Source organism: Lipotes vexillifer, unplaced genomic scaffold (genome assembly GCF_000442215.2).
Source record: "Lipotes vexillifer unplaced genomic scaffold, Lipotes_vexillifer_v1.1 scaffold1008, whole genome shotgun sequence".
NCBI classification, from domain to species: Eukaryota; Metazoa; Chordata; class Mammalia; order Artiodactyla; family Lipotidae; genus Lipotes; species Lipotes vexillifer.
The window spans coordinates 1018346-1031629 of NW_006772616.1; the positions used below are offsets into that span (position 1 = coordinate 1018346).

Genomic DNA, 13284 nt, shown 5'->3' on the forward strand with positions numbered 1-13284 from the left:
CCGCGGCTTTCCTGGCAAGCCGGGAGTGCCCCGGCCGGCCGGGACTACAGATCCCAGACGGCGCCGGGCAGCCGCCCCTCCCGCCCGGGTGCGAGTGTAAACTCCGGGCTCCTGGGTTGGCGGCCGCCGCGGGCCAGCGGGCTGAGCTCTGCACTGCGCGGGGGCGCACCGCTCGGGGGACTCAGGCCCCGCCACCTCCCCTCCGCCCCCAGGCTCGGTTCTCACTTTGGAGCAGTGGGAGGACGGGAAGCGGGAGCCATGCAGTCGGAATCGGGGATCGTGCCGGATTTCGAAGTCGGGGAGGAGTTTCACGAAGAGCCCAAAACCTATTACGAACTCAAGAGTCAACCTCTGAAGAGCAGGTGAGTGGTGACAGCTGGAGGGAGGCGCGGCCGGCGGCTAGGGAACCCCGCGCCTCCCACCCTGGGGCGAGGAAAGCCGCTCGCCGGGGCTCTGGGACAAGGACCCCGTGCCCTTGCCCCGGGGCAGAGGGCGAACTGATCCCCGCAGTTGGGGGCCGTGACCGCTGGGCCGGTGCGCCAACGGGGTTCTCCGCCCAGGCGCACTTTGGGGGCGCGGCGGGCAGCCCGGGCCGCGCGGAAGAGGGGACCCTCGGTTGGGAATACCAGCTGCTGAGAGCTATTGGGGGCTGGGGAGTGCCGCGGCGCGGAGGTTGGGGAGGAGGAGCGCCGGGCCCGGACGCTGTCCGGATGGGAAGGAGGAAAAAGAGTTTCGAGTGAATCCTTTTCCTGAAGATCCCAGCGGGCTGAGCACTTGGAGAGGGAGAGCTTGGGGTGGATCGAGCGCGATGTTAGAGGGAAGCAATTAGTTCCTGTGTTGTTGCCTCTTAGGAGTCCGACCACCCCTCTGGGAAAACCCGCCCCAGGCGGCCTCCAGGTGAGGTTTCCCAAGGCCCGCCCCTCACCTTCCCGGCCGCTGCACCCCAGCGCGGGAGGGGCGGGGGGTGGTGAGCAGCCGGAGGGGGGTGGCGGGAGCGGGGGGGCGTGTCTCCTCGTCCAGCTTGAACTCCCCGGGCTATAGGGTCCCGTTCAAATGCAGGCCTTCCCTGGAGGGGAAGAAGCTTTCAGATGGAGGGTTTGGGGAGTGTCCCCTGTTGGGCAGCGACAAGTGTTTAATTCTCTGGGGATTTAAAAAACTTTTTGGGAGAGGAATGAAGACATCTGCTGCTCTGGCGCCCCACCACCCCTAGTGCCCACTTCCTATGCTGGCTCCATTCCCACTCGTCCGTCGGAACGGGTTGGGTGTCTTCCTTTCTCTCTGCCCTGTGGCTACTCAGGACATTTCCAATGTTTACTAAGAGGGAGATGGTCATTTGAGGCCGTGAGTAGAGAGGGTTTAGTTCCACCTCTCTCAGTGTGAGGTAAGATGAGGCTGAAACTGGAAGGTTTTGCAGTGCTTCTGCACCCTCCTCACACCTTCCTTCCCGCCCCTCTCGGTGGGTAGGGCCTGGGTGAAGGGCCCTGGCTGGCAGAGGGGAGGAGGGTCCAGAAATCAGGGTGAATCAAGAGAGACAGCTGAATCAGGAGTGATGTGGTGTGATCTTAGCTGCTGGGGCACATGGCTCTGGTACTTGATCCAGTGGAAAGTGTAGCCAGGTTTGCTTCTTTCAGGGCTGTGTGAGAGTCTGAATCCACTTCGGGGAAGAAAATGTGGGAACAGCGCACCCACTGACTGGGTGGCTGAAGCAGCCTCTTGGCAGATGCTTAACAGAGATTGGAAGGAAACCTCCTGTGCAGTTAGTTGCCTAAAACCAGCCTTTAGTTGATGATTTCTCTTCATAATGGCTGTTTTGTGTGTGAGCCTAGATTGTGTGCATTGGGGGTTGGGGGTGTGGAGTAATAGTGTGTAAAGGGTATTGTTGGTTATGCTCATTGGGGCTTTATCTGCATTCTGCTGAAGGGAACAGTGTTTTACCGAGCAGTCTCTGCTTTTGCTTCTATAAGCAAATGCTTACATGGCCAGAATGAGGGTGTGTGTGTGTGTGTGTGTGTGTGTGTGTGTGTGTGTGTGTGTGTGGTCCTGAAAGAAATAACCGGACTGTTTGGAACGTTTTTGATGGTAGCTGATAAATAATATAAATGAATTTGAGAGAGCGAGGAAAATACCATCTGGAAAAACCCAAATGAATGTCATGAAACTCATGTTGGAGGATTGGGGGCCTGTTCTTTTTCAGAGTCGGCAAAAAAAAAAAAAAAAAGAAGAAAAAGGCTTGCAAGGGTTGAATGTCCTCAGGAGCTAGCTTGCACGTGTAAGGAAAAATTCGGGGATGTGGGAAGCTCTGGCTTCACACGTTGAAGCTGGAAACAGGTGCGGGACAGAACTGGTGTGCAGAGGAAGGCTAAATTAAAAACGCTGTAAAACTTGTCTGTGGAGCAGACACATGCTCTTTTAAATAAACCAGTGAAATAAAATCTGTGAATAAATATATGGGGTTGGCAAAATTTCCGTATAGTACTGTTTTCCACAGTTGTCTAATGTACTGTCATCAACATCTGTTGTATGACTCTACAAGGGCTGCACGTTCAGGGCCTCCTCGTGGCTTTTTGTCGTTAAGTCTTTGCCGGGGCACCTCCCTTCTTTTAATTTTGCTTAGAAAAAGTTGAAATTGGAAGGTGAAGACTGCTGCAACTATTTTGTCTCTCAGTTTTATTTTCTGGATTGTCTCTTGGAGTTGAAAATATGTCTAGAATCTGCCCACTTGTCACCAACTCCTCTGCCTCCGCTTTGGTTCAAACTGCCACCCGCCCTCACCTGGGTGACTGTCTGTTACCTGGTCTCCTGCCTTCGTCCTTACCCGCTTTCAGTGGTTTTTTCACACAGGAGCCAAAATGTTCCTGTTAAAACTGGTGTTCAACCTAGGAGTGATTTGCCTCCCAGGTGTCATTTGGCAATGTCTGGAGACATTTTTGGTTGCCACAATGGTTGGGGGTTGCTGCTGGCCTCTAGTAAGTAGAGGCCAGAGATGCTGCTAAACATTCTCCAGTACACAGGACAGCCCCACAATGAAGAATTATCTGACCCCAAATTGTCACTGCTGAGGTTGAGAAACGCTGTGTTAAAATGTGTTACATCATGTCATTCTCTCCTCAGAACCCTCAAAACACTCCAGTAGCTCCTAATATCAGTAAAACTCGAGACCCTTAAAATGGTACCAGGCAGATTGTATGGGAAAGCTTCCTGTCTGCTCTCACTGTATCTCCTGCTGCCACTCTCCTGGTTCCCTCTGCTCCAGCCAGTGTCCTCACCATTCCCGGAATACTCCAGACCCTTCCACCTCTGGGCTTTTGTATGTTGCACTTGCTGACCCCTCTTTCTCTCTTTGTCCAGAGAGCAATAGCATTCGTTCCTTCCGCAACCAACTTCACATCTTCCTTTAAATGTCATTCCCACCAAGCCTACTTGACTACGCTCTATGCAGTGGCTGTCCCTCCAAACTCTCAGTCTTCCTTGCCCTGCTCTGTTTTTTTCATAGTACTTACATTATAACCTAGTCTATACTTTTCTAATGTGTTACATTTATGATATGTTTCTCCACACTAGACTGCAGGGTCCAAGGGGGCAGGGACTTCTGTCTCTTCCTTGTTTACTGTGGTGTCCCCAGAGCCTAGAACAGAGTTTCTCAACCTCAGTGCTGTTGACATTTTGGACTGGATAGCTCTTTGATGTGGGGCTATCCTGGGCATTGCAGGATATTTAACAGCATCCCAGGCCTCCACCTGCTAGAGGCCAGTAGCTCCCCTCCCTCAGCTGTGACAACCAAATTTGTCTCCAGACACCACCATTGTCCACGGGGGACAGACTCACCCCTGTTGCAGGTTGACTGGCCTAGGACAATGCCTGGCACAATAGTGTTTTGTCGTTTGAATATGTGTTGCTTTCTCCCTTTGCATCCCACTCAGGATGGGGTGTTTGGTTCTGGTTTCTTTTAAAATAGGTATCCACCAGGGTCTGTCCAAAGAGGGTTTTATATTCTTCATTTGGGCTAAGCTCAGATGTGCAGGTGTTTGATGAGGAGAGACAGTTTCATTCCTAACCCAGACCTCCTGGCCTTTAGGAGTGTGAAGCTGATGGATTTAGATGATGGGAGCTCCGTTTTGTTCACAGTGACTGGCAAAGCTGTGTCATACGGTGGAAGACACACATTATGAGAAAAGGTTCTCATGAAGAATTGTTTGCAGTTTGGTTCCTCCCCAAAGGTTTTTGAAACATTTGTGTGTTCTCCTGGGAATGAGCCCTGAATGGTGGGTGGCAGAGGAAGAGTGCCGAATATGAGGGGGTGAACCCAGAATTCACACGTTGGCACAGTCGGGTCAGGGTCAGATGTGGAACTGTTGAATGGGCTTCTAGCAGGGAAGGGACTCTGTAGGGCTTTGGGTCCTGAAAAGAAAACATTAAAAAATATGGTAGCATCTTTCAGGTTCATGGTTCTTTTGTTTCATTTACGCAGTGCTAAATTCTGTGATTTTTGTAGCTGCTAATGCCCTTTTCCTGGGCAGACTTCAGAATTGGCTTAATCTAATTCCAGTTTCTCCTCTACTCAAAGTTTTAATAATGGTTTAGATAATGGTTATTTAACTTCCCACAAATAAGAAATGGGAATGAAAGTATTAGGTTTATAATGACAGGACGAGATACAGCAGTGGTTCCCAAATGCTGATTCAAAGAGGTGTGTGTGAAGCAGTCACAGGTTTGTGTCGAAATGATAAAGAAAAAGGCTGTTGTGTCACATGTACGCTCACACACACGTATTTCTATGCAAGGCTACTGTCATTTCGTGGACTTATTCTGAGATTTTTCCCTCCTGTCTTCCTACTAAACATACCCTTTCGTTTATGAAATGATAATCCATTCTTGGCAAGACAGAACTGTCCATCTTTTATTGATTTCTGAAAGTTTTCTTGATTTTTTTATCTGTCCAATCCACAGGGAACTACTTTGCATGGAGATTAAGAGCATTGTTCTGGCATTTCTGTCTGTCCCTAACAAGCTGGGTGACCTTGGGGAGGCTGGGTGACCTTTAACCTCAGTTTCTTCATCTGGCAAGTGGGGGTGCCTGCCTCCTAGGAGTCTTAAGGACATTAACTGTGATATTGGCTATGGAAAAGTATTAGCATGGTGCTGGGCACATGGTAAGTGCTCCGTAAATGTTAGCAGATGTTGTTCTTGTTGTTATTTCTTTATTACTTAGCAGAGAGTCCTGACCTTCCAGAAAGTGTTTGCGTTTGGTTGACTCTGGCTTTCTTCTCTAAGGCCAGTGTTTTTATGCCATAAAATTACCCCAAGTTTGGTAAAACCCTTTTTGCTTTCCTCCTAATGAGGTGCTGCAGATAAATCTTTCACATTTTATAATTTTGATCTGGTCCTTACAGTTTCTTTATGCTGGTTAAAAAAAAAACCAGTTGTGGTGTCAGCACATACATACAAAGTCATATTCAACATATATCTATTGAGTACATGCAAATTAATACCAATAAACCCAACTAACGTTAACTGAGGCCACACTGTGTGCCAGCCTCTGTTCTAAGTGTTTTTATGTGTGTTAACTTAATCTTGCAAAACCCACATAAAATGATAATAATAAATGAGAAAAATAGTGTTAATTATAATTTTGAAAACAGGTAAAACTTATGCAGTGCTTACTACATGCCAGGAATGATTCTGAATATTTTACTTGAATTAACACAGTTAATTCTCACTTCAACCTTTGGTGTATGTATTTTTATTATTCTCATTTTACAGAGAAGAAAACTAAGACGTAGTAAGTAGATGGGCCTGGATCTGGCTCTGGGCCCATGCTCTCACGCACTGGTCTGTGCTGCCATGTGCAAGGCGCGGGGCCTGCCCATGGGGAATCATGCTGCACCTTCTCCAAAACTTGCCTCAGTGGGGTGAGGGAACGAGATCATGTATATCCAGCCAGACAAACAGGATGGAGTGTGATCACCGTGGGGCGTGGGTATCAGCAGTGGGAATTTTAATAGAGGAAGGGAAATTGAGGCTCAGTTTTGTCAGTGAATAAGGGTATTCAATTTGGCCTTGAAGGTCGAGCAATACTCAAATATATTTCTTTATAACATTAAATAAAATGTTAGACGCCTTGGAAGGCATAAGCTTAAAACAGACTTTTAGGATTTCTGACTGCCTTTTATATTTCTAACCAGAATCCCAGCTCTTCCTTGTGGTCTTTGGGCACCTGGGGTGGCAGAGACTGGATGCATGTGGACAGGTTCAGAAGTAGGTGTGCTTAAGTGCTGTGCCCATGGCTTTGCCACTTAACACCCGTGTCTGCGTTCAAGACAAGATGCTTAGCCTCTTGGAGTCTTGATTTCTTTACCTGTAAAGTGGGATCAGTAGAACCATCCTCTTAGGGTTGGTGAAGTTTTAAAAGTGAGAAAACACATGTAAAAGTGCTTTGCAGGGTGCCTAGCACAGGTTAGTAGGTAATATCAATTCCTTCTCTTCTACTTTACCATGATTGCAATTTCCCCCCTCCTTATAACAACAATAAAGCATGTACAGAATTACATATCTGAAGCAAAATAGGCAAGATTGGGGTGCCTTAACCTGGCAGGTGTTCAGATCTCATTATGCAAATTGCTTGTGTGATATGATTAGATGGAAAACTTGATTAAAGTGGAATTCTAAGTGTTGGTTTTGTGTGTTATTGGAGATTTCCTTTTCCTGAGTACTGCTATTTATAGAATTATTTAAGTGTATGTATGTGTGTGTGTTTTTAATTCCCTTTTGAGTTCTGCAGGGCAGTTTGCACAGGCTGATGTTTATATCTGCTCCAGTTGTGCAAGAAGTGGAAAATATCCTTTTTTTAGAACAGGTCACATGTGCTTACTGTCAGGAATAGGACCTCAGTGTAAAAAAATGTATCTTGGGACAAATCAAAGTTACTAAATTTCTGCTTCCAACTGCTTTGTTTCAGAACTGGCAGTATTAGGATAAATAATAGGGGGAAAAAAAACTCTGGCTAAATGTTTTTTTGTCATTTTTCAAGGACAGTAAGCAAGAGTTTCATTTATTTTGTGTGTGTGTTTTAAGTATAAAACGTACTTTGCTGTTAGGTCCATCTCATCAAACTAAATTATAAAAATATGTTTGACTCATCTCCAAATATGCATTATTTGAAGAAAACAGTCCAGAAGGCGGGTCAAAGATAGTTAATGTAGAGTCACCACAGGCTTTTGATATTGTAAAGGCAAACGTGAAGTTTATAAGGAGGATTTTGTGAGTCTGGTGAACACTGTGTACTTGAGGGCAAGGAATTAAAGCAAGCCATGAAGTCTGCATCTTTCCTGAGGCAGCTGAGGGCTGAGGGTGAGAGGACCTGCAGGCAGGTCTGGGATCTCTGTTGAAACTCGCACACCTCTTTCTGTTTCTGAGGACTTGGGGAGGAGGACCACGCTCCTCGTTTCTCTAGGTTGGGTCCTTGTGTGTGTGTGTGTGTGTGTGTGTGTGTGTGTGTGTGTGTGTGTATGTGTATGTGTCGTACGCGGGCCTCTCACTGTTGCGGCCTCTCCCGTTGCGGAGCACAGGCTCCGGACACGCAGGCTCAGCGGCCACGGCTCACGGGCCCAGCCGCTGTGCGGCATGTGGGATCTTCCTGGACTGGGGCACGAACCCGTGTCCCCTGCATCGGCAGGCGGTCTCCCAACCACTGCGCCACCAGGGAAGCCCTAGGTTGGGTCTTAAACATGGCCTCCTTTCTTTGCTGCGTCTTTCCTTCCATGACCTTTCTTGTACATCATGAAGAATAAAGACGTACACCTTTGGAGTGTTTACACAGAACTTGAACCAGGGCAGGCTGAGAGGGATGCAGTGCTTTGGAGAGTGGTGATACTGGTGAGAGAAAGACACACAAAGATATAAATGGTACCTCAAAGTCGTGAGCCCCTGTTGTCTTCCCTAAGTCATTTCTAAAACATCCCTCAGTCACTTTCAGCAAAGGCAGTATCACTTTGGGGTCAGAAGGACCTGGATTTGTTTGTTTTTCTTCTCTTCCTTCCCTTCCTCCTTTCCCTCCTTACAACACTTATTTATTAAGTGCCTATCGTGTGACAGCTTTTTGCCAGCTGTAGGGAATCAAAAGTAGAACCAGACAGACTAGGTTCCTGCTAGTATGGTGCTCCTGTCTTGGAGGTGGGGGCATAGCTAATAATGAACTAAATAGATGAACAAGATAAGTTTTGGTGCTATGAAAACTAAATAGAATGTTATTGATAGAGTGTGACTGGGAAAGAAGGGGCTTTATTGGGTGGGTCTTTAGGAATGACCTCATGGAGGAAGTGATTTTGAGGCACTGAATGTCTGAGTTAAATGTGCAGATCTTGGTGCTGTCACTCATTAGCTGTGTGACTTGGGACAAGTTCGCCAACCTCTCTGAACCTGGGTTCCCTCCTCTGTAAAATGGAGCAATAGCTACCTTGCAAGGGTGCTGTGAAGATGAAAGGTAATGCGTGTAAAGAGTTAACAGTAGGCTTGACATAGTTGCGCGGGAAGACACATAGGACTGGTTTAAGGTAATATTAAGGTAATATATGAATAGTAGAAGAAGAAATGCAGACATTAATCTTCCCCATAAGTGTTTATAACTTGTTCTTAAGTGTTTTCCTAATGTCAAGTGAGTCAGAGATGTATACTTGTCTTCATAAATCTACCCCTGGACTAAACGTGAAGATGGGTCTTGTTATTTTTGTTATCCTTTCTTTCCTCCAGGATCATCTTACTCGAATTGTCCCCTTGCTCATCTCACTGTTGTTGCACTGAGATCATTCAGGTCTGAGCATACTTCCCTTATGTTTAGTTTAGGAATGATTTTTGGCTGCATTTTGAATTACTTTTTGGCACAAAGGAGAGGTCCAAGTCATCTAGGATTAAACAGTAAAACCTGAGATTGATTTCACCAAAGACACACACCACAAACAAATGACCCATGTAGAGCTCCTGACTCCCAGTCCTGTGTTTCAGCCCCTAGATCACACGCTTCCTGTCTACACTGATGTGAAAATGTCATCGTTGGTGCAGAAAGGAAAAGAAGCCTCTTCTCCCACACACCACTTCGACCTTTCATTAACATTGACATGCACAGGCAATGGTGTGTTTTTAATTCGACCCTTTATGAAAGAAATATCCAAAGCATTCGAATTTCAGTAGCTGTGTTCTTTAATTGAAGTGCCCACGGAGTGGTAACTTTCAAAAGGAAAAAATTCTGGGCCGTGTGGGAACAAATATTTTAAATGCAACCATAGTGAGTTGTAGGTTTAGGGAAGGCACTGGTAGAATCATGTCTTTCTATAAGAAAATTGTGGGTTATTGAGCAATTTCAGGAAGGCATCTGTGGCCTGGGCTCTCCCCGCCCCCTCCCCATAGTGGGATAACTTGCTGACTCATTCACACACATTCCCCTATTTTCCCACGTGGTCAAGGGCAGATGGGAAAGGTATTGTCCCCACTGGTGGGAGCATGTGTAGCTGTTGTTTGTAGGATAGGTTTTCCTTCTGGGAAGCTTAACTTGCTTCCATGGGAAGAAGATTTGAGGCAGAGAAGATTTATTTAGCCTGATGGTTAAGGTTGTATGTGAGATTAGGATAAAATAGACAGACAGGAATGCTGTATTTACTTCGGTACTTTTATTGTGATATGTTCCTAAATATTAACTGGTTCTAAAAAGCATGTTTTTCAAAGCATACATTTTATTTTTATAACTGGTGATTTGAAACTTGGTGTAGGGAAGAGCACACAGAAATCCTAAAGATGATTTTCCTGTTTAATTTGGAATCTAGTACAGTCCCCATTTAGTCTACCTGGGCACCTCAGTGAGATGTGGCCACCTTGTTCCTCTTGCGTGAGTCTGTCCCAAACAGCTGGAGATAGTATTCACAGACACACCAATACTGTAACAATCCCTTCTCCATCAAAAGGTCTGGGTATATTTTTGTTCTATTTTTTTGCATTTGAAGTTTTTCACCAATGATGAAAAGGTATTATTTCAGGGTCAGCTTTGCTCTGTGGTATTACTAAGCCTGCATAATCACACCACCTAAATTTAGAATATTGGCACCTCAGCCAATAGAACACTTTGCAACAAATTTATAATACTTGGGGCAGAGAATGACTATGAATAAACATTAAAATAGTATTGGCCAGTTAGGGTCATTTACTTTCAAGGGAAAAGGATGACATCAACTATGCATTCTTGAAAATTCTATTTATTTTTCAAGGTAGAATTTACAGTAGCTTATGTAAAACAGTCTCTAAAAATATAAGCAACTGGCACTATTCCTGGTGACATTCCAAATAAAAGTTGGCCAGTTTGCTGCAAAGAAGTGTGCTTGGAGAGTAACTTAGAGATTGGCCACTGGCTTGTGGTGTATTGACAATCGGTGGGTAGACTTTTTAGAACCACATCTTGAATCACCTTGGCATGGTCATTAATCCGCTGGTCTTTAGGTAGATAAACACTAATCATGTCTTATCTAGATAAAGGCTAGATGTATAAATGCTAAACGATGGGGTCTTGGAATGCAATTCTAATGATACTGATTGTGTGTGGATGCTTTAAATCCTTGTTGATTCAGAAATGAATGAGAGAGAGGATTTGATGGTGCTTGCTTGGTCATAGTATCATAGTCACTAAGATGCATGCTTTAATGGTAGGGGGCTGAGTGGCAAGCACAATTAATTGGGATTTGTTTCTGCGATGCACAGCGTCACTCTGCTGGCTTAGGGTATCCCTCTTTCTCACTCTTGGGTTCATATACCTGACATCTTTCTAATCAGATCTCACTGGCAGCCAGCTTCCCTTTCCTTATGCATATCCCCTAGTGGACAGTAGAGGAAATGTATTTTGCCTGCCTGTAGTCACTTTTCCAAATTCTTATAACAACCCCTTCCCACATGCTTAGCCCACGTGCTTGAGTGTCATGGCTTTGGGGTGGAGAATTTGACACAGACTTAGCCACTCTTCTGTATCACAGGGATTGCTTTCAGGGAGTTACATGTTGACTAATGTCACGCATCCCAGGGATTTGCTTGGGTGCTAACAGAAAGAGAGTCTCCCTTTATTTCCGTTGATCTTGAACTTGGGAAGGTGTTGTGCTCGAGAATAAAGACTTATCTTGGAGGCAGAGAAAAACAAAGTCCTTGTATAGGGTTAATGTTAGTTGCTATAACAAAGTGGCAGGTGATAGTCACATAGGTAGTAGTTCCTGGTTGGCAGACAGCTTTCCTCCATATGACAAATCAAGAACCCAGGCTCCGTCTATCTTCTGGTTCTGCCATTGCCTAGAACCCTGGCATCTTTTGTGTCTGGTGGTGGAAAGGAAGAGGAGAAGGCACAACTAAGGACCCAAAGTGACAGGCATCACTCTTGCTCATATTCTTTCGGCAAGGACCAGGTTCATACCGAGATCTGGATGCAGGGGTGGGAACTGGGGAAGAGAGACCCCAGCTGGGCGTCAACACCACTGTCCTAGAAAAGAGAACACCCTTCCCATGGATAGCTAACCTTCATTGCCATGGCCCTAGTTAGTAGGGTTTTGGCTTCTGGATCAAGTTGTGCCTATCTTTGGTTAGGTTTATCCTTGGAATTTTCTGTTATTTTATCAATAAATTCTTTTTCTGAGTAAATACGGTTAATTTGGATTTCCTGCCACCTGAGTGGGGGCTGCCCGAGCTGATCCGTTCTCAGAATCCCACCTCTATGCAGTGCTTCCTATTCCAAGTTTATGGATTAAATCACTGCCCCACTTTCCAACAGCAACAATACATCTGTCACTACCACCACCACCTTAGAGCAATGGTTTTCAAAATGTGGCCCGCAGACCAGTAGCTTCAGTGTCACTTAAAAACTTGTTTGAAATGCACGTTCTCGGACCCTACTCCAATGCCTCCTGAATCGGAAACTGTTGGTGGGGAGTCTCAGCAGTCTGTGTCTTCTAGCAAGCCCTCCAGGAGATGCTGATGCACGCTCAAGTTTGCAGACTTTTTCCCTAATGCTTTTACCATAAATCCTTTGTCTCCACGTTAAATTGTTCCTGTTTTGGAATGAAAAATATCCTGGATTGGAGTGCATTTTGTAAAAAATGCCATGTTGCTTGTTATGGTCAGGCTAGAGATGATCATTGATAATAATCACTCACTGATTAAAAAAAAAAAAAGGAAAATCCCCTCTAGAAAGTCAGCTGTCAGATTTAGGTTAATGAAACCAGGTAGGATGCTTGGTTGTCCAGATGTGATCTCTAAATAAGAGACTTGGAGTTAAGCTAGCTGTACTACCGTAAGGAGCCCTGGCCCAGACCTTGGAGGGTTGTAGTTCAATGGAGACTCACAAAGTGTGAAACTTGAAGCACATGGCAGTCACTTGACTGAATGATTTGGTGGAGAAACAGGGTAATGGTGGTTATGAGTGTGCCCACATGACCAAATTGTTTTTCACAAAACTGCTGAATAAAATTTGAAATACGACTGTCAGCCTGTTTTCCCTTCTTAATGAATTCCAGACAGTTTGTAGAGCGAGGGAGCTTCCAAAACAGAGGGGCGGGGTGACGGCGACCAGGCAGCCTCTGTTTTGTCACATGTTAGGGTGTCCTGACATAACAGATCATCTCCCTCATCCTGAATCTCACTAGGCCATCCTCATTTCAGGCGGAGAGGGAAGGGCAGGGTCAATGTTGTATCAGACAAGTAGGACCTACCTATAGGGCAGTTCTGGACTCCTTACTTACCGGGAAATTCAGCCTACTCTTATTTTTAATCCACTAAAACCCAAACATTTTTATTTTTATTTTTTTCCTTTTGCTGCATGCTGACCTTCTCCAGACAAAAAGCCCTGATGCTTTTTGGCAAAGAATCTGCTCTTATTGTAAACGGGTTAAGAGCTCTCACCAGTGGAAGAAGTCTAGAGTTCTGGGTTTAACCTTCAGAGGGAAGAAGGATTTTTAACTTAAATTTCAGTTTGACCACTTACTAGCTTTTCTCTCTCTGGGCAGGTGATTCTTGTAACCTCTGTTTCAACAGAGGACTAAGTGGGGTGAGTGGATAATAGTATGATCTAAGTTGTAGTTAATTGTGTGGATTAAAAGAAATACTTGAGTAAAATCCTCAGGCCGAAGCCTTGGCTCTTGTGCTCATAACCAGGCCCTCATTCTGGTTCCATCTTTGCCCACAGCACCAACAAGGTTTTTTGACTTGAAATGACTTTTTAGTTTTAGGCACTGTCATTAAGAGAAAACGACTCAAAGGCAATCAGCAGGA

The 13284-nt window shown here is 45.5% G+C and overlaps 1 protein-coding gene across 1 annotated transcript in view; it reads left to right on the forward strand.

Annotated features, from left to right (window-relative positions):
- The first annotated feature begins 217 nt into the window (after window positions 1-217).
- The window catches only part of MITF (melanocyte inducing transcription factor), a 222569-nt gene continuing 209502 nt past the window's right edge, over window positions 218-13284 (forward strand). The window contains exon 1 of the mRNA XM_007447650.1: window positions 218-362. Within this exon, the coding sequence (XP_007447712.1) occupies window positions 259-362 (104 nt within the window). The 5' untranslated portion in view covers window positions 218-258. The remainder of the gene's footprint in view (window positions 363-13284) is intronic.